Source organism: Pelecanus crispus, chromosome 8, assembly GCF_030463565.1.
Source record: "Pelecanus crispus isolate bPelCri1 chromosome 8, bPelCri1.pri, whole genome shotgun sequence".
In the NCBI taxonomy this organism is placed as follows: Eukaryota; Metazoa; Chordata; class Aves; order Pelecaniformes; family Pelecanidae; genus Pelecanus; species Pelecanus crispus.
In genome coordinates, this window is record NC_134650.1 from 6,876,420 (window position 1) to 6,900,117 (window position 23,698).

A 23,698-nucleotide genomic window follows, 5' to 3' on the forward strand; every position below is an offset into this window, starting at 1 on the left:
CTGTGAGCCATGCAGCTGGACTGGGAGGCACTATGCCAAGCAGAAAAGACCTGCTCCTCTGTCTTTGTGTCCCTGGCATTTGCATCCAGATGTTTGCTACTTAGCTGTGAATTGAAATCAGCCTGGAGCCCTCAAATGAAACAGCTGCCCTGGAGCTGGCAGTGTCTGTTCTCCTCTGCAGCACAACCCATCCTCAAGTTGTTCTCTAGCTGCTGAGTGCAAGAGAAGCTGATGAACAGGGTAAGTGGGAAAAAACAGGTTTGCAATTAGGTGATTATCTTGGCCTTGGAAAACCTGGATTCAATTCCCCATCTGCTCCAGGCTCCCTGCAAGCCTGTCATGCAGCTTCTTTGTACCTCCATCCCTGCCTGAGCCAGAGGGTAGGGCAGCAGGAACTGGGCTGCTTTGGCTTGGAAAAAAAGATACTCGAGCAAGAAAGGAGGAATTCTTACTCCTTCTAATGAATGATTACAGGGAACAAAGAAAACGGATTTATCCCAGAGCCAATGCAACATGAAAAAGCTACATCAGATGTGGATGGGTCCAGAAAGTAGGAAGCACAAGCAAAGTGCAGGAGGAATTTAAACTTCCTGATAATCAAAGCAGGGTTCTCAAGCATCAAGTATAATCTAAAAATAATAATAATAAAAAAGCAAAGGGAAGAGCGGTCACAGGCACGAGAGCGCGCTGCTGCCTGGGGAGCAGGAGAGCACAAACCCTCCTCCACGGTGCAGCTTCTTGCATGCACACCCGCACGTGTGCGCACGTGCATCTGCACAACCCCTTCTGCCGCCTCCGACGGGGTGGGCACGAGGGGAGGCAGGAAGATCACAGGCACACGCTCTTCAAAGAAGAATTAGTCATCAGAGGTAGCGGCAGAGGAAGGAAACCTCAGGTACGAGGTCAGACGTGCACAAGCAGAGAGGGCTGCTAGAAGAGCTCTGAGCGCTCGCTGCAGATCTAAGAGCCCTCCTGGCATCCACGTGAGCAGGACGGGAGGTGCAGTTCCATGGGTAAATGCATCTACGGTGTTTTCCTCCTGGAAAACACCGCACAGCTCGGCTTTCTGCCCTCCTTGAAAGCAGCCGGAGCTGGCCAAACCTGGAGTCTTCCCTGATGTGGTTAATAAAAATCTTACTCTGCTCTCTGCAGGATGCCCAAGAGGGACAGGGTCTAGAGAGCACCGCAAAGCTCTCTCCCCACACAGGGCTTTGCTGGGTTGCTCCTCACCCCTGGGTCAGTGATCCCGTCTGCTCCCTGCTGGGCAAAGAGACTTGAAGATGGAGAGACTTGGGGCACTGGGAGGAAAGCTGGCCCCGCGGGGCCACCCGGGGCATTGATGGCAAGTTACAAATGCGTGTGCTCTCAGTTTCTCTTGGTGCAGAGCTGTGACCGCAAGCCAGGACCCCCTGCAGCAGGAGATGATAATCATCATCTCCAAGAGCCGAAGTGTATTGGGGCATTCACGTCACTTGAGATTAGCTGGCCGTTTAACATCTGCACAAATTTCTCTCTCCACCTCCACATAACACCCCTCACACAGCTATGAAACTCATTTAATTCCCTTCCAAGAAAGGCTGAGTTGGAAATGTCACACTTTGTATATCATAGCACAATTCCTACGATGAAACACCCAGCCTAAATGGCAGTATCGGACTCTGGTGCTATTTGAAGGCCAGCAAGCTAAAAGACCTTATGCTGCTTTTTAAAAATAGGTTACAAGAGGGTTACCAAGTTTCATAAACACCCAGTTACTCTCTTGTTAATACTCAGAGGTTGACTGTTGTTTTCCCGTTCAAAGGTGCTTCCCTTGCCACGCAGCTCAGCGGGGAGAGCACGCAAGCAGACGCAATGGGAAGGAAGCGTTTACACATGCTAATGACTTCCACCAAAGGAGCACAAGTACTAACAGGGAAATTGTGCTAAAGAGACAACACGCCACTTCCTTGGCTGTCCCTATTTGGTCACCACAAGGTGCTTGGTGCTCAGAGCCATGGGGTGAGGCTGGGCATGGCCTTCCCAGCCCCACGGGAAAGCCAAGGCGTGAACAAAGGGAAGACACGCTGGCTTGGACCACAAAGGCAGGAGAAGCCATTTGGTAGCGGGGCCGTTTCGGCACCACACTGGACCAAGGGGCTGAGGACAGGCATGGGCCCTTTCCCATTCCCAGCAATGTGGGTCTGGGGGCCAGAGACCCTCCAGGTGCTGCTCAGACCATTTTGCCATGTGCATCTCTCCACGCCAGCACAGGTTTCCTAAGCTCATATAGGGCCCTGTTTATTTTTCTTTTTCTTTTTTTTTTTTTTTTTTTAAATCTACTATTGTATTAAGAAGTGTTTTTCTTTTGGCAAAGGTTACTGCGGGGCCAACGCCGTGCAGAGTCTCCTGCCTTCCATCACCGCTATAACCTCTGAGCAGGAGCTTAGCCTGGCCAACACCACTTATCTTCAACGAAGGCAGGCTTGTATTTCCACCACCATATAAAAGCTAGATCCCAGTGCTCCCCCTCTCCCCCAGTGCATTCTTTGAAATGCCACCCAGGCCTTGTTATTGCTGGGAGGCTGGAGAGACAGGGATTAACTGCCTCAGGCTGCATTAGGCTTTATTTGTCTAAGCAGCCAAGGGTGAGGAGCGGCCATAAATATTGTGAAATGCCGAGCGTTGCGGAGGGGCAACATTGGGCAATGCAGGCACCATGGCAGCAGGCATCGTCTCTCGGCCTGGGTGCAATTCTGGTGTGACCGATGTTGGACAGGTTCCTGCCTCCCTACAGCACAGGAGGTTTGGGGGACATCCAAACCCATCCTCAAGTGTTCAAACTGGGCACGTCAAGCTACCACCCGTGCCTTCTGGTTCCCTCGTTAGTCCTCGTAGCATATGAGCAAGCAAGCGTGGTGGGTCTACCCGACCAAGTGGGAAAATCCCACCACAACACTGTCACCCGAGCGGGCACACAGTGGGGTCTGAGCCCGTCTGCCCACAACAGGGCTGTACGGGGTACACAGTGGCTCCCCTTCACTTGCGCACTGCGACGTCCCAGCACAGGGAGGAGGTGAAGAACAGGGCATGCCCCGATCCCATCCCAGCACCAGTGGTACTGCCAGAGCCGGCACTACAGACAGCAGCCCAGGACCTGCTGAATCTGGTAGTTGGGCAACAACCAACAAACCAAATGAGGAGTCATCAGGCCCAGATGCACACCACATTAGCTAAATTGCTCTACAAAGGCGTCACTGGGTAACTGTTTGCAGGCAAGGTGGTTGCTTCCCACGTGTTTCATCCCAGCACAAGGGCCGCGCGCTGCCTGCCCAGCGGCACAGGGAATTCCTTGGTGTGAACACATGCATCGCCCGCAGGAGCATCCCACGCCGCAGCTGACTGCCACGCTTTCGGGACGTGCCGTTAAACTTCTGCCCTTTGCCTCCCGAGGGCCAAGCACTGCAGCGTGGTGAAGCGATGATGGGCACTTAGACCAAATTACGCCTCACTGGGGACTCTGCTCAGGCTGGGACAATGCAACACATGAGTGATGGATTTCTGTGGGCGCTGGATGCTGTCACCTCTGCAGGATGCGATTCTGCTTGCTGCCATCACTCTGAGCTGGCAGTTTCCAAATCTGAGTATAAACCACAATTCATGCCCAACCTTCTTGCCTCAGTAAATATCAAGATTTACTGTCGTCCACAGAAATTACTGACTTGACCCTTACTTTTGTCAGTACTTATTTTTTTAGGTCACTATATCTAACATCCATCTCAGCAGACGCCAGTATTTCAGAAGTGGGGAAAACGAGTCACAGAGGGAGAGCGAAGCCCAGAGCTGAACCTCACTGTCAGCACACGCACGTGTGTCTGCTCCGACACATACATGCTTCCCCCGGCCGATGCAGGACCTTCAACACATGGGGAAACCAATGGAGAGTTTTCCAGGCTCTGCTACGCAGCCCTGCGCTTTTTGTAGCTTTTTGGGGGGAACATATGAAACCAGTAAACCTTTTGCAGTCTTCCCTGGTGCATGAAGAGCCCATGTGCCTCCATAACTCAGAAAGCTGATGGAGGACCCCAAAACCCTCCTCAGGTCTGCTGGGACTTGTGAACGTGCAGTCAGACCTTCACAAACCTATGGAGCCACTACCCAACCCGGTCCACCTGGCTGGGCCCTGCGGGGTCTGCCAAGCGCCATGAAGCCCCACCAGCGACCAAAATGGTGAACCCGCTGCAGGATGGGCACTTTGTGTCCCCAGAGAGGAAGGGGACGGTGACCCAGGCAGGAGGCCTGGCTGCCACAGGCGCTGCTCGCTGGCTAGCACTGGCCGCTCAGGAAAGCCATCATGAGCTTGCAAATTCTTTGTAAGCTTCCCACGTGACACAATTACCGAGGGGCCAGATCCTGAAGCCTTTCTTCTCTCTTTACTCAGACTGGTCTCCACTGAAGTCATTGAGGCATTGGCCTAAATACAACTGAAGGACTTCAGGATTTGGCCCAGTAATAAAAACTTCCTTCCTTTGTCTACCGCTCACTCTGCACGATCTCACTACCTCCTGGCCTCCTCCTGGCCACGTCTCCTGAGACTGGGGCCATCAGTTGTTTTGGTTGATACTGCTCTTCTCTTTCATTTTGCCCTCCACCAGACCATGCCTGTCCCCTCGTGCAGCTGCAAGCTGCTGAGGTGGAGGGAGCCGGAGCGGCCGGTGAGGAAGGTGGATCCTGGGGTGAAATGCAACCTGGCAGAGGGGCAGTGCCGGTCCTGGGGACGCACCTGTGTCTAGACACCACGCAGGCTGGGAGCAGTCTCAGCCATCACCTCCCCAAAGGCAATTCCTTCAACCCCTCTTTGAGGATGGGATGGAGTGCCTCCAAAAAAGCCTTTCTCCCCACCGCTGACTGTCGAGCAAGTGCCTTAGGCTATACACTAAACTTTTATGTGACGGGGACTGGGTGAGATGACTCCTGCCCAGGAAGGTATAGCAGGAAGTTAACTCATCTGGCTGCAATGGCAACTATGCATCACGCTAGGAAGTGACACCATAAGAAACACGTATAATTTTAAACAAATAACTTGCGATATGAATTTTGCTGCTTTTTCTGCCTCAAAATAGCCAGGAGGATGCAAAGCCCTATTATCCCCCATGGGTACTTCATCCCCAGCACGGCCATCCGAAACATGCACTGGGATTTGGGGCAGGAGACAGGAGCTCCTGCTTCCTTCCCATGTCTACCAGCCTTGCACACACCTGTGGCACTGATAGAGCAACATATGAACACAAATAGACTGATACAGCAATCCCCTCGCACCAATCTCCCTGCCTGTGCTGCTTGATGACAGTAAGCAAACACAAAAGCAATTTGAACTTAGCTGAAGTGAGAAGCATTTGGTCCTGAGGTACCAGCGCAGTTTGATGACCTAAACCTCAATCCTGCAACTCACAGATGGTCAGGTAGGTGACCTGGTCATATTGCTCAGAGAGCACAGAAACAACTCCTGCAAGTTCCTGCTGAGCTCTTCAGTCTTGCAGGGAAGTTTTTAATATTGCTCAGCTAAAACTGAAACAGTCAGACGCGCACCTTGGAGCATGCAGCTCTAACCACCCCAGGGAACACAAAACTCTCTGAGCAGCAGAGGACCGGTGATTCCAGGGCTGCACAGGTCTGCATGAGCCCCGTGCCACCCAGCCCAACTGAGGCAGCTCACCGTGCCCTGCATCCCAACGCGGAGCACTGCGACGCCGATCTGCGCATTGCACAGACTAAGAGTCCAGCGTCCAGTCCAGCGGCAAGAGCTGCCTTGCATAAGGCTTGCTCTTTAAAAAATACAGTCTCGCTGTACATTCTGCCCTTTTTAAATACATTAATTGCCATGGAAACAATGCTCTTATTGGTATGGGAGCAGCCTGGTGGCCTCCACAGATGCAAGATAAAAATCAATGGATACATTGAAATACAGGCTGTATTTCAGGACCTTTTGTGGTTTTGGGGCTGGTCACCATGGGCACATATGAGAGAATGGCTCAGATGCTAGTAAGATGCCATCTTCTATGGAGAGCAAGCTGGGGACAATAAAACATGCAGCAACATCTCCTTTGCAGTGTTTATCTGCTTGGTCAGAGCACCCTTGTATGGCAGCCCATCCCAGTACTGATGTGTGTGCTCAACTCCTGGCGCTGGTTGTCATTCCCAGCTCCTGCTGAAGCATCCCAGCCCTGGCTGCCCTTCACATCCTCACTGCCAGTAAGTGGAAAGCCTCACCTGGTCTCAGACCTTGGCAGGGTGGCTTTGCTCCATGCTTTCCCACTCCCCATCCACAGCCCTTTCCACCATCTCAGATGCCTCACCAAAAAGAAAAAAAATGCCAATATAATATATATATGCCATTGCTTCTTGGCCTTGAGAGTCTTTAAAATAGCACCGAGGGGGCTTGTACACAAACCAGCACAAAGGGAAGGGCTGCGAGTGCCCTTCCCTCCCTACCCGCAGCCACCCCCAAAAACCCGGTGCAAAGGGCAGCCCTGGCCGCCCGGCTCTCCCCTCCAGGCGAGGAGGAGCGCTGCCCTGTTCCCTGCCGTGCCGCCCATCATAAAGGGGTCCCTGAGCTGTTATCAGGCAGTGACAGTTTCCGCCATCAGATTCCTCCTGTCCGTCAGGAAAGCTAAATAAGGAACATCGTTCAGGCGGCTGCAGGAAGAGGGGAAATGCAGGGACATCCGGCCCAGCTGCCAATTTTTCCTTTCCCATGAACCACCGCTGACCTCCGCCAAGGGAGAACCTGGACACGCAGCCTGGCATCGGCACCGCTCGTCTTCGCTTAACCCTTCCCCAGGGGGCTGCCCCGGCCCCCGGAGCCTGCCCGGGCGGGCGGCCTGGCCACGCCGTGCAACGCGGCCGTGGTGGGATGGCACACGGGTGCCGCGTCACCGGCGCTAGCGCCGCAGACCGAGGCGGGCGGACTCGGCGCACCGGCTGGCGTTCGCCCAGCCAACTGGAGCCACGGCCGGGAGAAGGCTTAACCCCTCCGCACCTGCATGCGAGTGGGTGGCTACACCTCGCGCGGCAGCAACGGGTCCCGAAAGCATCATTGAGCCGCTCTGACTCGCTTCCCTCTTCGCATGCGCTGAGACTGGGAGCAGGGCCAAGCTTATTCTGTCGCTAAGCCCTCTGCGTCCGCACTGGGGTTTTCCAGGCTCTGCTGAGAGTTGTAACCAGCTCTGGACTGGCTGCTACAGGCAGGTAAAATCTCATCTCCTCTTTCTCTCTGCTCACTCCAGGGCTCTGCCCATCACTAATTGGGGATGAAGAGCAGGAAGGTCTGCAGCCCACCCAGCTTTTTCTCATGGTCCTTCCTGGGGATAGCCCTGGGGTCCTTGCTGCCTTTCACTGCACAGAAGCAGAGCAGGGGAGCAGCAGCCGCCTGGTTATTACATGCTCAGAGAAGGGCAGACCACAGCACTTTCTCAGAGTATCTCTTGCCTTTCCCCACCACCTCATTCTCTACGCTTCCTCAATTTGGAGTCTTTTCTTGACGCCCTAAACCGATCCTCTGTCATTAGCAAATGACGTCCGTCCCACGGCACCTCCAGGTTTGGCCCGCAAAGCCTGTGCTGGAGATCCTTGCCCTGGAAGGAGGGGGCAGAAACGCAGCAAGAAAAACAATTCACACGTGGGAGAAGCTGTAAGGTGAAATACAAGTCACTGGCTGAAACCTGTTTCTGCTCCCTCAGCAGGGAAATGACTCCAGGAGAGACTCCCCACTTAATATTCTCAGCTTATAAAACTTAGCAGGATTTTCGCCACCGGCTGCCACGGGGCCAGGTTTTCACCCTCCTTCTGCTGAACTTGCACCTAGAGACAGAGCAACTTGCCCACAGCCGCTCAACAAAACGAGCGGTCACACTGGACTCAAGGGCTCATGCCTCCTTGCCGACTTGACCACAGGCCATCTCCGCTTCCACTATTTTGCGTTAACAATGAGGCACCGCAGATGGGCAATAATACTGTGTGCCGAAAACATCAGAACTATTTTGACCAGAGAGAAAAAGCCCCCCTGGGACCTGGCTAATCCTCCCTTTTAACAACGTGAAACAAGAAACAAAGGTCTGGGATAGCCAGAGGCAATAAAAACCCTGGAATTAATTTAACCAGTCACTAGATGCCAGTGCAGCTGCAGCAGTATTTCTTCTCCCAACGAAGGACAAAAGATAATTCCACCCCTGGCCCAGGGCAAGGCTCGGCGCTGGCCTCCCCAGCAGACGCTGGCACGCACCGGGGCGGTCACGGTCCCCGCCACGGCACCCAGCTGGCGTGGGACCCTCTGGGGCTGTGAGCCCAGCTCCCTGCTGCCCCTTGCCCAGGTGGAGATTTGCAGGAGCTGCCTGGGGCAGGTCAAGGCGAAACGTGGTGCTGGGCACCTCTGGCTCACAGTCCGGGGTGGGAAACTGGGCTTTCAGCTTTAACTAACCACCTGCGGATTTCCTCCTTGCAAAGCTACGTATTTTTCCATGCACGACTGCCTTTGGGCCCAGGCAAATGTCTAACACCCACAGGGCCCCGTGGTGATGAGCTCCACCTCTGCACACTGGCATGCAACAAGCCACCGGCCCCCTGCCACGCTCCTCATCCTCCCACCACAGGAACCTGCCAGGAACTGCCTTCTCCAGGCGAGCCGTGATTTTGCAGCCCTCTGTTGCAATGCCCCGGCCCATCTTTCCCAGCGGAAGGGCCCTGCGACGTTTAGTCATTCCTCACACGGAAACCACCATGACCGCTGCTCCTCCGCTCCAGCTCCCCACCCTCCGTGGGCAGCGCAGCCCGCGGGGTCCGGCCATCACAGGGTTTTCTGCTTCTCCCCACACCTGCAGGATCCCCCGGGATCCCCATCACCCCGGGCTTATTGCAGCTTTCCCCCGCCACTGGGTTTAAATACACAGCCCCCCCAAACTGGGGGTGAGGGAGCCCTGCACCTTGCCCCCATTGCTTGGGGCTGTTTCAGTCCAGCAGGCTGAATTCAAAGACGCCACGTTCATTTGGAAACGCCTCTGCTGTGCCAGCTTAAGTGTTTGGGGAGAAGGTGGGTGAGCTGGGTGCTATCTCCAGGGCTCACGTTGCTCCCCAAAGCTGCTGAGAGCCGGTCAGAGCTGGGGACCCATCAAGAGCCCCCTCCTGCTCAGCAGCCATTCTGCAAAGCAACCTCCCGAGCGCTGCAGATGCCCCGTATGGCATTGGAGAAACTGCTGCCTGGCCACAGCCCCCTCCTGCTGCTGTTCCCGTGGGATCCCGCTCTCCCTTTCCCTCCCCAGGAACTGCCCTGGGACGCCGGGAACAGCCTGTTCCCTCCTGGCCAGCCAGGAGCACCTGCCCTTCCCACGCCTGCCCTGGGAAACACCGCACCAACGCGGGGCCAAGAGACACCCCGGGGACAGCGATCCCGCATGGAACGTGCCACGGGAGTGAGGCAGCGGAGTGGGGTGGGACATGCGGGAGGAAGCCCCCTCCCGCCCCGCCTGCACTGGCCAGGGACATTGTGCTGCCGGGGGAGTGTCCCCCAAACCAGACGTCAAATTGAGCTCAGCAACAAACACCCTTGTGCAGGCAGCGAGCCACGGGCTTGCGTGCCCAAGCCAAATCCCAGAGCGGTAGTTGCAGCTCATTCATCCAAAATCGCCCGTAAGCAGACGGCGGGGCACAAGGGCCGTGGGCTGCCCCCTCCCTGGCAGCCCCCGCGGACCACGGGCTGCATCCCTCCCATCACTCACCTCCTCCTCGGAGGCCCTGGCTCTGTTTCATCACTGACAAGCGGCTGGGTTAAGCCAGAGCGGGGTTTGTTGCGCGCTCGTGGGCTTTTGCATGAAAGGGTGTTGCTGGAATGGCCCATGTTTATTACTTGCAATGAAGCAACCGCTTCAAATCCCAGCTGCGAAGGCGAATGTTGCTGCTGGCACGGTCAGCGCAGGACTGTCCGAGCACCCGGCCAGGGAGGTCTGCGTGATCTTAGAGGAGGGCAGGCAGCAGCAGCTAAGGCGATCGGCTCAGGTCCTACACAAGCACTGGCCCTTCCCTCATGCAAAGGGCATACGCTCCTGAAAGCAGCAAGGCAGAGTCTCCAACAGGATTATTTGGCTGTGGGGTGGTCAGCGCTGCTCTGCGCCCAGAGCATCGCAGCTCAGGCAGCGCACGCTCTCATCGCCATCCACAAAGGGTTACCCCAAGATGCCCAGGGATGCTGGGGCTGAACCTCTGCCTGTTCCCCCCATCACACCACCTGCAAAGGGCAGCACCCCGACTCCACTCCATCCTGGGAGCACCGCAGAGCTGGGACACAGGGAGAGCCTGTGTGCACGCACACGGCATCCCCGCCTGGCACTGGCCTGTTTAACCAGGTACCGGGGTGCAGGAACAAGCAGGATGCAGGACCCAGAGCCAGAACAGAACTTTCATGATCGCGAGATGAATATTTCACCCTTCCCAGGTGGAACAGTCTCACATCCCTGTCCCTGCTCCCAAAGGGAGCAAATATTTGCACCCACTTGGGATAATGGTTAATGAGGAATTTGTGGGTCCTTTACACGCTGACAAATTGGTCTCAGGTAGAACTGAAGAAGAGGCAGCAAATCCCCAGGGTACGGTCCCCTGCTTGAGCCCCGCATCGCCCTCCGTCGCTGCACTAATCAGGCAGCGCCAGAGAGCTTCAAAGCTCTGCGCAGCCCTGCGCTGACGAGGCCCACACATCGTGCAGCCGCGCTGGCCAGAGCCTCCCAGGCACCGCTCCCTGCACCTCTGGGAGATGAAAGAACCTGAAAACAGCTACAGGATGCTTTACAAATTGCTGACAAGAGAGCTCTGAACAGCTGCAGCTCCCGCCGCCATGCCACCGGCAGCAGGTCCCTTTCTGCCCTGCCTCCAGGAGCAACCCCTGAGCTCTGGCAGCCTGGGGGGTCCTTCAGCCCCGCGGCACCGGAGCCGCCGGCAGCATTTTGGGCAGAGCAGGTTCGCAGTGCCACTGCTGGCGATGCTGTCCGTACCGCACCTCTGCACCGCTGCAGCCAGACCTGCAGCCCTCCCGTGAGCTCGCTTCAACAACGGCAGCAAACGCCACCGGTGACCGTGAGTCACTGAGCTAGGGCTACAGAAAATCCTATTTATGATCCCAAAATTCATCTCCCCACATTGCAAGCTTCCAGCGTTACTAACTTTCTGTCGGTTTCGCTCTAATCCGGGCTGTAAATGCTTTACCTGTACGAGCAGGAGGTTTCCTGGGGGAAGCTGGTGGGATGGGTGCCCCGTCCCCGCTGCCCCGGCAGCGCCCACCCAGCTCCGCTCTGCCCCACGGCCTCTGCTCTCTGGAAGGGCGTTGCAGCCCCAGCTCTGCTGTGGTTCCACATCCACCTGACCCAAGCTGCGGCCAGGGGGTTCAACTCGCTGCCCAACAGCCTTTTGCCCCAGAAGCGCTAATGGGAAGAAAAAGCATTTCACCGGGATCTGCCTTGGGTGACTTCCCAGGCGGACCAGAGCTGCCAGCGAGAGGCTGGGAGAGGCAGGCTGGACGGCATCGCGTGGACCACCGCCTCCTCGCGCCTTCCTCCCCAACACGCTGCCCGCGCTCGCAAATTAATGACTCTGTGCATGAAAAAATAAATAAACAGAGCAGGGAGCCGGCCTCCAGGCTGCCCTCCCGGCCGGGCGCTTCCCCGCGCAGAGAAATCCCTCCTGCGAGAGCCCGGTGCCGTTTCTCCCCGCTTGCAGCGAGCACGCCCGCGGCACGGGCACGGCGTGGGCTCACCCACGGCCTCACCCCCGCGGCCCCGAATCCCGCAGGGACGGCAGCAGGCTCCGGTCCCGTCGCTGCGGGGCCGCTGTCACAGCCGTCGGGGACACCCGGGCGGGCACCGCGCCGCGTCCCCGTCGGGGCTGGGGAGTCCCGGGGCGGGCTGCGCCGGGGCTGGGGGACCCCAAGGCGGGGAGCGCCGGTCCCCGTCGGGGACGTGGGGGGACGGGGGACGCCACGGCAAGGCAGCGCGGGTCCCCGCGGGGGTCTGGGGGACACGCGGGCGGGCGGCGCCGGGTCCCGTCCCGTCCCGTCCCGTCCCGCCCCGCCGGCGCCGGCCCCATCCCCAGCGCGGCCGCAGGTGCGGGGCGGCCGGTCGGGGAGCGCAGCTCCGCAGCCCCGGTCGGGGAGGGCAGCCCCGCAGCCCCGGTCGGGGAGGGCAGCCCCGCAGCCCCGCAGCCCCGGTCGGGGAGGGCAGCCCCGCAGCCCCGGTCGGGGAGGGCAGCCCCGCAGCCCCGGTCGGGGAGCGCAGCCCCGCAGCGCTCACCTGCCTCCGAGACAATGCCGAGCCAGAGCCAGAGGGGCAGCGTGCAAACTCTCTTCATCTCCGGGGCTGCGGGCAGGTCCGTGCGGGGCGGCGCGGAGCGATGCGGTGCGGAGCGCCCCGCGCCCGAGCTCTGCTCCCGCCGCGCCCCAGCTGCGGCGACGCGCGGCGGCGGGCGGGGAGCACCGGGGCCGCTTCCTTTTCCTCCGCCCGCCCGGGCCGCCCGCCGCCCTCCGCCGAGCCCGCGGGGCGCCGGGCGGGCGGCGGGGCGGGGAGGGGCGGGGCGCGGGCGGTGCGGGGGGTCTGCACCCCCGCACCTGCGAGCACCGGCCAGGGTCTGCACCCCCGCACCTGCGGGCACCGGCCGGGGGTCTGCACCCCCGCACCTGTGGCCACCGGCCAGGAGCTGCACCCCAGCACCTGTGGGCACCGGCCAGGGGTTGCACCCCTGCACCTGCAGGCACCGGCCGGGGGTCTGCACCCCAGCACCTGTGGGCACCGGCCAGGGGTTGCACCCCTGCACCTGCAGGCACCGGCTGGGGGTCTGCACCCCCGCACCTGCGGCTCCAGGCACCGGCCGGGTGTCTGCACCCCAGCACCTGCAGGCACCAGTGGCAGGGCTGCACCCCAGCACCTGCGGGCACCAGCCAGGTGTCTGCACCCCAGCACCTGCGGGCACCGGCCAGGGTCTGCACCCCAGCACCTGCGGGCACCAGCCGGGTGTCTGCACCCCAGCACCTGCGTGGGTGCATGCATGTCCCACACCTGTGTGCATGGCTGTGCATCTCCCCTGCAGCTGGGTGCAAGCGTGTCCCTCGCCCGCGTGCATGCCTGTGGGTCACCCCTGCCCTCCTGTACACATAAGCACCCCCACACCTGTGCGCCTGTTTGTGTGAACACACGCCCTGCACGCCCGTGTGCACCCCTGAAGGTCCCACCTGCCTCCGCGTCCCCCCGCGCCTGTGTGCAAATGCCTGCACCTCTCCTTTCTTGTGTGCACCTGGGTGCACGTCCCGACCTCTTGGACCAGAGGGAATGCACGCAAATACCCTCTCACACCGGTGTGCACACACTTCATGTGAACACATGCATCGCACGTCTGCCTGCACACGCACCTGCATGCACCCCCCCAAAGCCCCTACCTCACACCTGTATGCACCCACCCAGGCACGCAGTCCTGCCCTCACCCCCTGAAGCCCCACTCCTCCTGCACCCCCCAAGGGGCACACAAAGATGCACACGCACTTTCTCACACCTCTGCGCACCCACTTGCACCCCTACTCGTTTGGGGGAGCACCAGGGGCCCCCACTCATGCCATCCATCCATGCACACTGCCAGCAGCATGAGGCAACCACATTGCCCCCCAGCACCAATACATGTGGCACCCGCACCCCTTTCTGGCAGGTGTGCACCGAAACACACGCACACGACCGTGACGTTGGCGGCAGAATGGTGACAGTGCCGCTACACGCGTGCCAGCAGCGCTGCTGCCACGCCACCGCCACTGCCAGCGACAGCGGCACCCGCTCGGCGCGAACCGACTGCGAACACGCTGCAGATGGAGGCGATGGCAGAGCTTGGGGAGCGCGGCGGCACGGCGGGCGCAGCCCCAGCCAGCTGCCTGCGCACCCAGTGGGCGCTGCGCGGGTAAATAAGCACGGCCCCACGCTGTGCCCGGGGGGTTTATTAATTATGCACGCTTGCAGACAGCGCAGAGCGAGCCTGAATGAGAACCATGTGCTCATGGCTTCGAAAAGGCATGAAAACTTCTGTGCGCTCAACCGCTCTCGCTGCCAAACCTGTGGAAGAAATCACCCTGTCCCTCTCCTGGAGCCGTCAGAGGGGCTCCAAGCTACAGAAATTATTTTACCAATCTCCCCCTGGCCCAGTTAGTGAGTTTTAACCCTGAGAGCGCTGGCTGCATTCCTCTTCAGCACACTCATCTTGGACCACCTCCCTCCTCCATCCTGAAGGAGCAGAAAGCAGCGGTGTCCCTCCATTCCAGGTGGGTGCCCAAACCCCTGCAACTTTCTGGAGAGAGACTTTTAAAACTCGCCATGTCGATGGGGTGTTGAGGCAGAGCTGGGGACCACACAGAGGGGCAGCACTGCCCATCACTGTGGGGTGAAGAGCTGAGATCAGACCCCTCCCCGGTGCCGGGGGCTGTGATCAGAGACGGGGCAGCCACGGGGCTCCCCGCCATGGTAGCATATCTGCGCCAGGGACCACTGTGAGCATCAGGGGTCATCGTGCACCTGAGAGATGAGCAGTGAGGTGGTGAGGTGCGGATGGTGATAGAGGGATGAATCGCATCACGCTGGAGAAAATGCAAGACCCGAGGGCTGCCTGCAGAGGCTGAGTGTGAGAAGAGCAGAGGGTCTGACCTGGGGTGTGTGTGGGGGAACCTCTGGCATCCCAAAAAATCAAGGGCTTTTGGCATCCTCCATCCATTGCAGTCCAAATGTGGCACCGTGCAGGCGGTGGTGGCCGGGACCAGCCCGTCCATGCTGCCATCTAACGGCAGGACGCCGGGGAGAGCTCGCCCTGCCACGACGGGGAATTTTCCATCACAAACACAGGGTGACTGTGGGACCGATGGGACCTTTCCATTGTTGCCACCCTGGGAAACAAAAAGATCTTATTTTAAAATCTTGCCCCTCTTCCGGCACGTGGGGGGATGCGAGGAAGCAAGGGCTTCCCCAAAGCACGGGATAAAGGCACAGACTCATTGCAGCAGGGGACCAGGGCAGGAGCTGCCGGACGCTGCCCAGACCCAGGCATGGCTATGGGAAAGGCACGCTGGGGTGGCTCTGGGGACACCCAGGGACAAAACGACGAGGTAACCTGCAGGGAAAATACAGCCTGGTCCTGGGGGCAGATGGCGAGAGCCAGCCCTGGCAGGTGCAGGGCCTGGGTGCTGGCACAGAGAGGGGTGCTTCGCCCCCATGGTGCCTGCTCACCCATCCCTGTCCCCTCCTGCCCGAACCCAGGGCCAGGCCCAGCCGGTCACTGCATTCACACCATGCCAGTGGTTTCTACTCCACGGTGCTACGGTTTATCAGTGAAATGCATTTTTCAGACAGCATTTAGCGGCAGGCAGTATTTCCTCACCAGGCTAACGCTGCATGTATGGCAGCCCAGAGCAACATTTCCCCTGCACGTAGGAGCTGCCATCCATGCTGCGTGCAGGGCAGGGGCTCTGCCTGCCCCAGCCTCCCTGCCAGAGCCTTTCCCCGACGGCAGGGCCAGGCGAGGACGTTGTACCCCGAAACGTGGCTGTGCCTGGGAGCGGCACACTGCAGCCACCGCATGCAGCCCGGCAGGAGGAGGAGGAGGAGGAGGAGGAGGAAGGACGTGCTTCCTCGGGAGCCCGCTCAGCCCGGGGATTTGGAACAAGCAGGTTTCGCTGCTCTCCAGCTCTGCCTTTGGCAAGGGGAAGGTGTAGGAGGTGGCAGCGATGGCACTGGCACACGTCGCAGCGAGCTGCTCGCAGCCCGTGCCGCCACACCGTCCCACGCGGCACACGGCAGCTGTGGGCAGCGGGAGCTGGCTGCCACCCTCCTGCCTGCCGGCAGCCGCCGAAGCCCGGCTGCGCTCGCTGCCTGCCAGCGCTCGGTGGAACCGCTCCCCTTCGCGCTTCGGGGCCAGCTGCCTGCTGCTGCCCAGCCTTCCTTGCCTGCGCTTGCGGGGCAGGTCGGGGAGGCGATGGGTTCCAGCTCCCCCAGCCACAGCTCCCTGCTGCGATCAAAGCAGCCTCACCTTCCCACAAAGGCTCCCAGCCCTTGGAGGGGGGGTGACAGCCCCCTGGGATCGGGACCTCTTTCCGCTCACAGCAGCATTTCTGAGCCAACAGCTCTTTCTTCTCCATTCTTATTTCAGCTGAGGCTGGGGGGCAGTGGGAGGACGAGGCAGGAGCTGGAAGAAGAGGCTTGGAGTCCAGCCCAGGGGCTCAGCAGAGCTCACTCACCAGCTAAAGCCCACCTGGGGACTGTGAGGGAACAGAAACCCCTGACAGCCCCTCCAAGCCCACCTGACCCCTGAGCAAGGCTGCACGGAGCAGAGGCTTCCCAATAACTGGGTCCCCTCCGCACCCACCCCATGCCCGCAGAGCCCCAGGCAGTGCACATCTGCCTGCGTCTTGCATGGGCCATCCTCCCCTACGGCTGAGCACAGTCTCCTCCTGCCCTGGGACAGGTATTGGGCAACCCAAAAAACGGGTGCTACAGCAGAGCCCGGCCCTGGCACACGGCAGTGGTGGTGCAGCGTAAGGATGGACGCCCCTCGTGGCACTGTGGGAGGACAGGGCCCCCCTGTCCCATCCCCGCCGGGCAGGGGCAGGACCGGTGAAGGGCTTGCTTTGCCAAGCATCCCTGTGCCCAGCTGCGGGAGCTGGAAAGCCCTCGTGCCTGCCCCTTCCCCCAGCACAGAAAGTTGAGCCTCTGCAGAGGAGGAATTTGCAGGCTCCAGCCAGCACCGGGGGCTACGCAGGATCGGGGTAGCTCCGGCCTCTGCTTTGACCCTGGAGGGGACTTGAGTGGCGTAAACACTGCAATCCTGCCCACCCCAGGCACTGCCGTCCTCCTCCCACCCATCGCTCCCACCAGCCAGGCTGGGACCCACCCCAGCACCTCCCGCATGAAGTCAACTCCGCGGATTTGTGAGCAGGACCAAGCGAGCTGGGGACACAGCCAGCACCCCCAGGCATGAACCCCAGCAGCCAAATCCCCCAACTTGCCCCCCCCCAGGAGCCCCAGGCTGCCCTCCCACAGGGGCAGCACTGCCAGTGGGGCCAACGGGCAGAGAGCTGTGCTGGGACCGCTTTCATGAAGTTGGCCTGAAATGGGACTTTGCATTTTTCACATATACAAATCCCTAAGACCCAGGCACGCCAGAGATTGGATCTTTAAACCCAGCAACCTAAGGCTGGGCCCACACGCACCTCCCCACCCCAGAGCCCTGCCAAACCCCCACCTTGTTCCCAAACAGCCCAACACAGGGAGAGGCAAAGCAAAAGGCCAAGAGCCACTGCAAGATGTGCAGAGCGCTCCAAGGGAAGGGCCGAGCGAGAGCCGTGGCTCTTTCGAGCCTCCTGCGCTGCAGGCAGAGGGAAGGAGCCTGGGCTGGGGGTGCTGTGCTACACCCCAGTGCAAGAGACCCCGCCGGCCCCAGCACGCAAGCCCCGAGCCGCTCCAGCAGGCCGTGGTCTTTCAAATGAGCTTTAATGGTGACCAAGGGAGGGGAGGCAGCGCCGCAGTCCCCGGGCTGCGGTGGGTCCCACACTGTGCACCGAGCTCCCTCTGCCGCTGGCCAGGAGCCCGTCCCCACAAAGCTCATGAGCAGAGGAAGCCCACCCCCGGGACACAGAGCTGAGCGTCAAAAGGCACCCGATGGGGATCAGGGACCTCCGCCCTCCTTCTCCGCAGGGTTTATGGGTGGGAGCGCAAAGAGGGTGCAAGCAGCCTGCACCCACCTCCGCTGCAGCCCTGTGGCTGTGGTTACTGAACCGTACAACGCTCAGGCACGGAAGGTTTTTCTTCACAAGGGGTGCCAGGTACCTCTGGGAATGCAGTGTGGCACCCACAGACCACAGCACGGAGAAGGGAGGGCAGAAGGTAGCTGGAAAGAGACTCATCCCCCTCCTCCCTCCCAAAACTGAAACCGAAACCACCCTTCCAACACCCTACCAAGTGCACGTGTGCAAGATCAGCCTCCAGCATGGCCCCAGGCAGCTTACTGGCAGCACCGCAGGGAGAGACAAGGAGCCAGGCTGGTGTCCCCAAAGCACCCCGCTCCCCCCCGTCCCTCACAGGGCCAGGTGGCAGAGCCGCATGGGCTCCATGTTGTCCCTCCCGTCGCTGAAGCAGGTGCTGAAGAAGGGGCAGTATTTCTCTGCAGAGACCTGGTGGAAGGTGAAGAGATGGGACATGTCGCCGGCATCAAAGAAGGTGACAGTGCCCTCCTGACAGTCCAGGAAGACCCCCACTTTGCGGGGGGGCCGGCGGGGAGTCAGGCGCACCCAGGGAGTGGTGGTGGCCCAGTACTCCGTCCTGTTCCGCAGGCGAAGCGTCCAGTAGCCGTTCTCCGGGCACAGCTTGACCTTCGCCGCCCGGTCCACAGCCTCGGCAGCCACCCCCAGGTCCCACTTGGTTTTGCTGCCCACCCAGACCTCCCAGTAGTGCTGGCCGCTGTCGAAGGTCCGTGAGCCCAGGACGTTGACGCACTGACGGAAGCGCCGGGGGCTGCTGGGCACGGGCTGGGCTCGATTCCTCTCTGTCACTGCTGTCAGGTCTCTGGAGAAGACCAGGTTGGGGTGGGCTGACTCAGGGTCGAAGGTGAGTGGGGCAGGAGCTGTGGAGGCATCGAGCATGGCATTTTACTGGTTACATATTCCCTCCGCAGAGCACCCCCGGCCCCCGCCACCACCCAGCACACCCACCCCTCACACCAATCTGCTCACTGGGGCAGATGGACTGCAGCATCTGTCTCCAGAAGATGTACTGCAAAGGGCCACTGCGGCTGTCCCTGTAGTGCTGCAGGTCGAAGGCATGCTGCGTCTTGACGCGCACCGAGGGCCTGGGGCAGAGAGAGCAGCAGTCAACCCCTCCGCCATGCAGCTAGCAAGGCACGCGGGAAAAGCGCAGTCAGGACTGCGGCATGCTACCGCGTGCGACGGATTTGGTAAAGATAGGACACAAACCTCCCTGGCAGCCGCTTGCTCCCCCCGACGCGGCGCTACCCCCAGCGTGGCAACTGGCTCGGGGCAGAGGTGTTGCGGACTGAGACAGATCCGGCAGCACTGCTCGTGGAGCAGTGACTCGCGGCAGACCAGCACCCAGCACGCCCAAGCAGGATTCCTGCATGGGTGAACAGGCCAGGCCTGCGGAGCCAGGCTGCATCCCACTGCAGCCCCCAGGGAAGGAGGGGACAGGGACACGCTCCCCTGTGGCAGTTCTGGCCCTCAGCTACTCGCAGCCTCAGACAAACCTGCACCTCGAGGTCAGTTTTGCAGCCCCATGAGTTGCAAGAAGCTAAGAAAGGGCAGGGAGTAGCCAAAGCACCCAAAGTCTGTGGCATCAGCCTTGCTCTTGCTTGCAGCATGCATGGGGCTCTTGCACCCATTCCAAACCAGCACGTCTCCTCCACCCTGCTCTTCCAGCACAGCTGTCTCAACACGTGTGCTCCTTGGGGAGAGCATTCCACATGTGCTGGGGACCAGCCCCCACCTAGCGAGCACCAGCAGCTCGCCAAGCAATTTGTGATGCTTTTAAAACTTCAGATAAGATCCCTCCCCCATATGGTCCCAGCCAGGGACAGAGATAAGCTCCTGAAAAGGGAATCAGCTTCTTTCATGCCAGACACCTACCTGATATCCAGGCTCTCCACCTGCAATGAGGAGCAGAGAGAATTAGCAGTCACTGTCTGTAATTCATGCAGCTGCACAAATAAGCTCCCTGTCCTGCCTCCTGCTGTCATGCAGCACAGAGATAGGAAACCAACCTGCCAGGACACCCACCCTGGGGGAAACTGCCTGGGCACTGTGGCCAAGGCAATTTCACAGGGGTGACAAAGAAAGAGGAAGGCTCCTGAGACCCAGCACATCACAGAGATCACCATATCCCTTGTGGCTAAAGCCTTCAGACTCCAAGGGATTGGGTGGATAATCTGGAAGGAGGGCAGTGAGAATGACTTCCAGGTACAGCCTAGTGCTGTCATTTAGGACTCTCCCCATCCCAAATTCAAATCCTGAAACACTCCCTCGGCCTCCTGCCAGGGTCAGCCGAGCATGCTCACCTCCAGCAACGACACCTCTTCCATCCTGCCCAGGGTCTGCTCTATGCGCTCTATGTCCCTCTGCAGCACTGACATCCCCTCCTCCAGCCCGTGCACATCCCCGTGCAGCCGTGCCAGCAACTGCTCTTCCTTTTCGCCCAGCTCTGCCAACACAGCTCTCTCCTCTTCCTCCAGGATCTGATGAAGGCGGGCAAACTCTGCACGGATCTTAAAGTTCAGCTCCCCAGACACCTTCTGAGTAGAGGGAAAAGACAGAAGATGAGTCTGGCAGCTAAAACACACAAGTAGGTGCACGGGATATCTGGGCCCATTAATCTGCTTACAGAGTCCTAGAAATCAGAGAGTCTCAGACATACCCACGACTTTTTGGATAGAGAACAGGACACAAGGACAACTTTCAAGGTTGCAGAGCCAAAGCGGGGGGGGGAAACCAAACCCAAACAAACCAAGCTCTACCAATGGCGGGGTCACCTTAACCAGAAATCCTTGCACACAGCCACAGTGGGAGCCCACAGCCCTCTCCCACGCCACCAGGAATCTGCTTGTGTGCGAGACTGGAGCTCTTTTGCTTTTATAGAGCTGCAGGCTCAGCTGTTCAGTTTAGTTGGGATTTATTTCACATCATGCCAGACCCTGGGCAGAGCTGCCTGACACTGGTCACTTGCTCTTTTTCTCTGATGCCTGCGTCTCTCATGGCTCCTGTTCGTACGGGAGAGGCGGGGAAGCTGCACAAACTAATCTCTGTAGTTAAAGCTGATAAAATCCCATTCAGGTCTTTCCAGAGGTCACTTTTTTCCAGTTGTTTAGTTGGCCAGCCAACCTTGTGGTGTTCTTGCTGCCTTACTGCGTGTTTACAAGAGACAACCAATGACATCTTGTTTTCCCAATCTTTAAGCTTTTAATCTAAGTGCAACCTTAGCCTTCATTATTTTCTTGAGAAGCGCTTCCCGAAATGCACATCCCTTTCCACTAGCAGGAAACCCATCTCCCCCAGAGTACATCTGAAGCTTCACCAGCCGGCCCGGCACCCCAGCCTCCCTTTGCACTAGCAGGTGCTTGTGCTGGCACACCAGAACCACAGAGGATGTGCATGGCCTCCCTGTTCAGATCAGCAATTTCCTCCTTTACTCTTGAAGCACCTCTTAGTCAGCTCTTTCACTTCAACAGGACATCAGCCGCACATGTGTATTTGCTAACACTTTTTCATTAACCTCAAAGGTCTATTCCAAATCTGGCAGCGGAATAGAGGTATGAAACACACTGCAGGCAGGGGAAATCAGAGACTCTGGTCAGAAGGCAGGCTCCCATCAGTTTTATCTCACCTCTGAACTACTTGTGTTTTCCTTAAACCCTCCTTCCTTGGCTCTTAATACTTTTACATCACTCGAGAAGGAAGCACAGTCAGCCTGCGGCTATTCTTGCTTCACTGATCAGTGACGAGGTAGCCAGGTGCCACTCAAGCCTGGAGAGAGCACTCACGCTCCTCACATCACCTCAGAGCTTCGCAGTGAATCCAAACATGGTCCTTGTGACAAGGCCACTGCTCTCTCCAACACCAACATTGCTGCTGACCCAGCTCCTTCAGCTTTGCTGCTGCCCCTTCAGACACACAAGAGGATTTTAGAGCTCAAAGAATTAACCCTCTCCCAAAGTGGCTGCGCTGCAGGGCCAGAACAGGCTGCTCAGCCGACAGCTCTCACCGCTCACCCTGTCTTGGCTCTGCTGCAACAACACACCCTGTAAAAGCTGCATTAATGGGTGCTTAATGCCTCTTCCCAAAGCCTCCACTGAATATTCAATAGCAACGGGCTTTGGCCTGCATGCAGGAGATTACATAATTATTTGTCTAGATTTTTACAGGAAGCCGAGCTAAATCTCGGCTGAAGCGATACACAGATCCTCTACGAACATTAGCCCAGAGGCTGTACAAAAAGCAGCTATCACAGGGCATTACCGTCAGGCCACAGATATCTTCCTGCGTCGCACGCTTCCTCCGCAACAAGTTCTCCATCTCCTTCTGACGAGCTTCCAAAGCATCTTCCAGGTGCTTCTGCAGAAAGGAGGAAAAGAAGGTGAGGAGACCATTTCACTACTCTGCTGTGATTCAGCAGCAATCCCAGTTCCTACGGCCAGCATTAGAGGGAGGCTGCAACAGGATTTCTTACAAAGGCAGCAAGGAGAAGAAAGCACCTAATGCACAGGCTTGAGAACTATGTATGCGTGCACAAAATGAAACAAATTTATTTTTAAGACTGGGAGCTCCAGCCTGGGATATCTGTTTGCAGAAGGTTTAAAACCTGTGTGCTGTGAACTGACGTGTGCAGACACTGGCTGCTCAAGCAGCGCAGCCGGCACGAGCAGCCCTCACCCCGGCTGCGTGGTCCCTACGCGAGAAATAACCAGGCTGCGACGGACATCAGGCACAGCAGTGAGGGAAACAAATGCAAGAAAAGAAAGCATCCAAAAGACAGACAGCTGGAAGGAAACAGGGACAGGGAATGAATCACAGACAGATGTCATTGCACTCAGGCCAGGTGAGGCACACACGGGGCTCCTGGGAGAAGCGGGTGCTGGGCTCTTGCTGCCCGCACAGGGCTCACGCGGCGCCAGTCCCCTTCTCCCCCAGCGGAGCAGAAGCCACTCACCTGCATCTTGTACTGGTGCTCCGCGGAACCGCACTGCCGCACCTTCTCCACCAGCCCCGAGAGCAGGTAGTGGGTGCGGAACGTCCGGCTGGGAAACTCGCGGCGGCACTGGGGGCAGGAGGGGACGTGGGCGCAGCTCTCCCAGTAGCCCTGGATGCAGGCCTTGCAGAAGTGGTGCATGCAGTCCAGCATGACGGGCTCGCTGAAGAGCTCGCAGCAGATGGCACAGGTCAGCTCCTCCCGCAGGCTCCGGTCCTGGCTCCTGCCAGCCATCCCTGCTGGCACATGGGTCCCACCCTGAGCTTCCTGCCACCACCATCCCAAAATCCCCTTCCTCCTTCTGTCTGGGCTAGAGTGGACTTGCGCCTCTCCTCATGCTGGGCTCTGCTGGGCGCTCTGGGGCAGGATTTGGTTACCAGACCTTGGGCAGGAGGTACAGGACCTACCCAGGTGCTGTACTGGGTGCATCCAGCCCTGGAGAGCTCCCAACGGTGGGAATTACAGAGAAGTACTGGCAAAGCATCAGCCCCTTTGCAGAGTAACAACCTTCTGCTTCCTGCTACTTCAGCAAAACCACTCGGAGGGTCGAACAGGGACTGGCCGTGTGCCCCGACAGGGCCCCGGGGAAAGGGTCACCTGGCTCAGGGACGGCCAGCGGCCGCCCCGCAGCCCGGCGGTGCGTGTGCTGCAGCCCCGCAGCTGCGCGGGGGCCCAGCCCCGGGCTGGCGAGAGCCCGCTGCACCCCCCGGGGCCCCAGCCTCGGGGTGCGCACCCCAACCCGCACCCCCCGATCCCGGGGCACCCACCGCGCTCATGCCCCTCGACCCCCCCCCCGCCGTGCCCCTCCAGCCACCGCACCGCACCGCGCAGCTCCGAGCAGCTCCGAACCTGCAGCCTCCGCTCCGCCCCGCCCCGCCCGCGGACTGACGTCCGCCCCGACCAATCGCCTTACGGATGCGCCA

The 23,698-nt window shown here is 59.2% G+C and overlaps 2 protein-coding genes across 3 annotated transcripts in view; both read right to left on the reverse strand.

Annotated features, from left to right (window-relative positions):
- Positions 1–12,360, reverse strand: part of FLT4 (fms related receptor tyrosine kinase 4) — a 56,447-nt gene extending 44,087 nt beyond the window's left edge. Inside the window, exon 1 of the mRNA XM_075715042.1 lies at positions 12,303–12,360. Coding sequence (XP_075571157.1) covers positions 12,303–12,360 — 58 coding nt within the window. The remainder of the gene's footprint in view (positions 1–12,302) is intronic.
- Positions 12,361–17,559: 5,199 nt separating this feature from the next.
- Positions 17,560–23,282, reverse strand: LOC104028486 (zinc-binding protein A33-like). 2 transcript variants are annotated; one of them, XM_075715354.1, is made up of 6 exons: positions 22,737–23,282; positions 22,046–22,141; positions 20,092–20,325; positions 19,664–19,683; positions 18,758–18,873; positions 17,560–18,648 (listed from the first exon to the last, which is right to left on the reverse strand). In XM_075715354.1, exons 1-6 carry the CDS (start codon positions 23,007–23,009, stop codon positions 18,104–18,106), a joined length of 1,284 nt encoding a protein of 427 aa, XP_075571469.1. In that variant the 5' UTR covers positions 23,010–23,282; the 3' UTR covers positions 17,560–18,103. The 2 variants fall into 2 exon arrangements, with proteins under 2 accessions (XP_075571469.1, XP_075571468.1); XM_075715353.1 differs by having other exon boundaries at positions 18,737–18,873.
- Positions 23,283–23,698: the final 416 nt, after the last annotated feature.

Coding starts and splice junctions, on each gene's coding strand:
- LOC104028486 (XM_075715353.1), bottom strand. CDS start 23,009: ATGGCTGGCAGGAGCCAGGACCGGAGCCTGCGGGAGGAGCTGACCTGT. Junction 20,326..22,045: donor AAGATATCTGTGGCCTGACG/GTAATGCCCTGT, acceptor CCCTCTACTCAG/AAGGTGTCTGGGGAGCTGAA. Junction 18,874..19,663: donor GTGGAGAGCCTGGATATCAG/GTAGGTGTCTGG, acceptor TCTCTGCCCCAG/GCCCTCGGTGCGCGTCAAGA.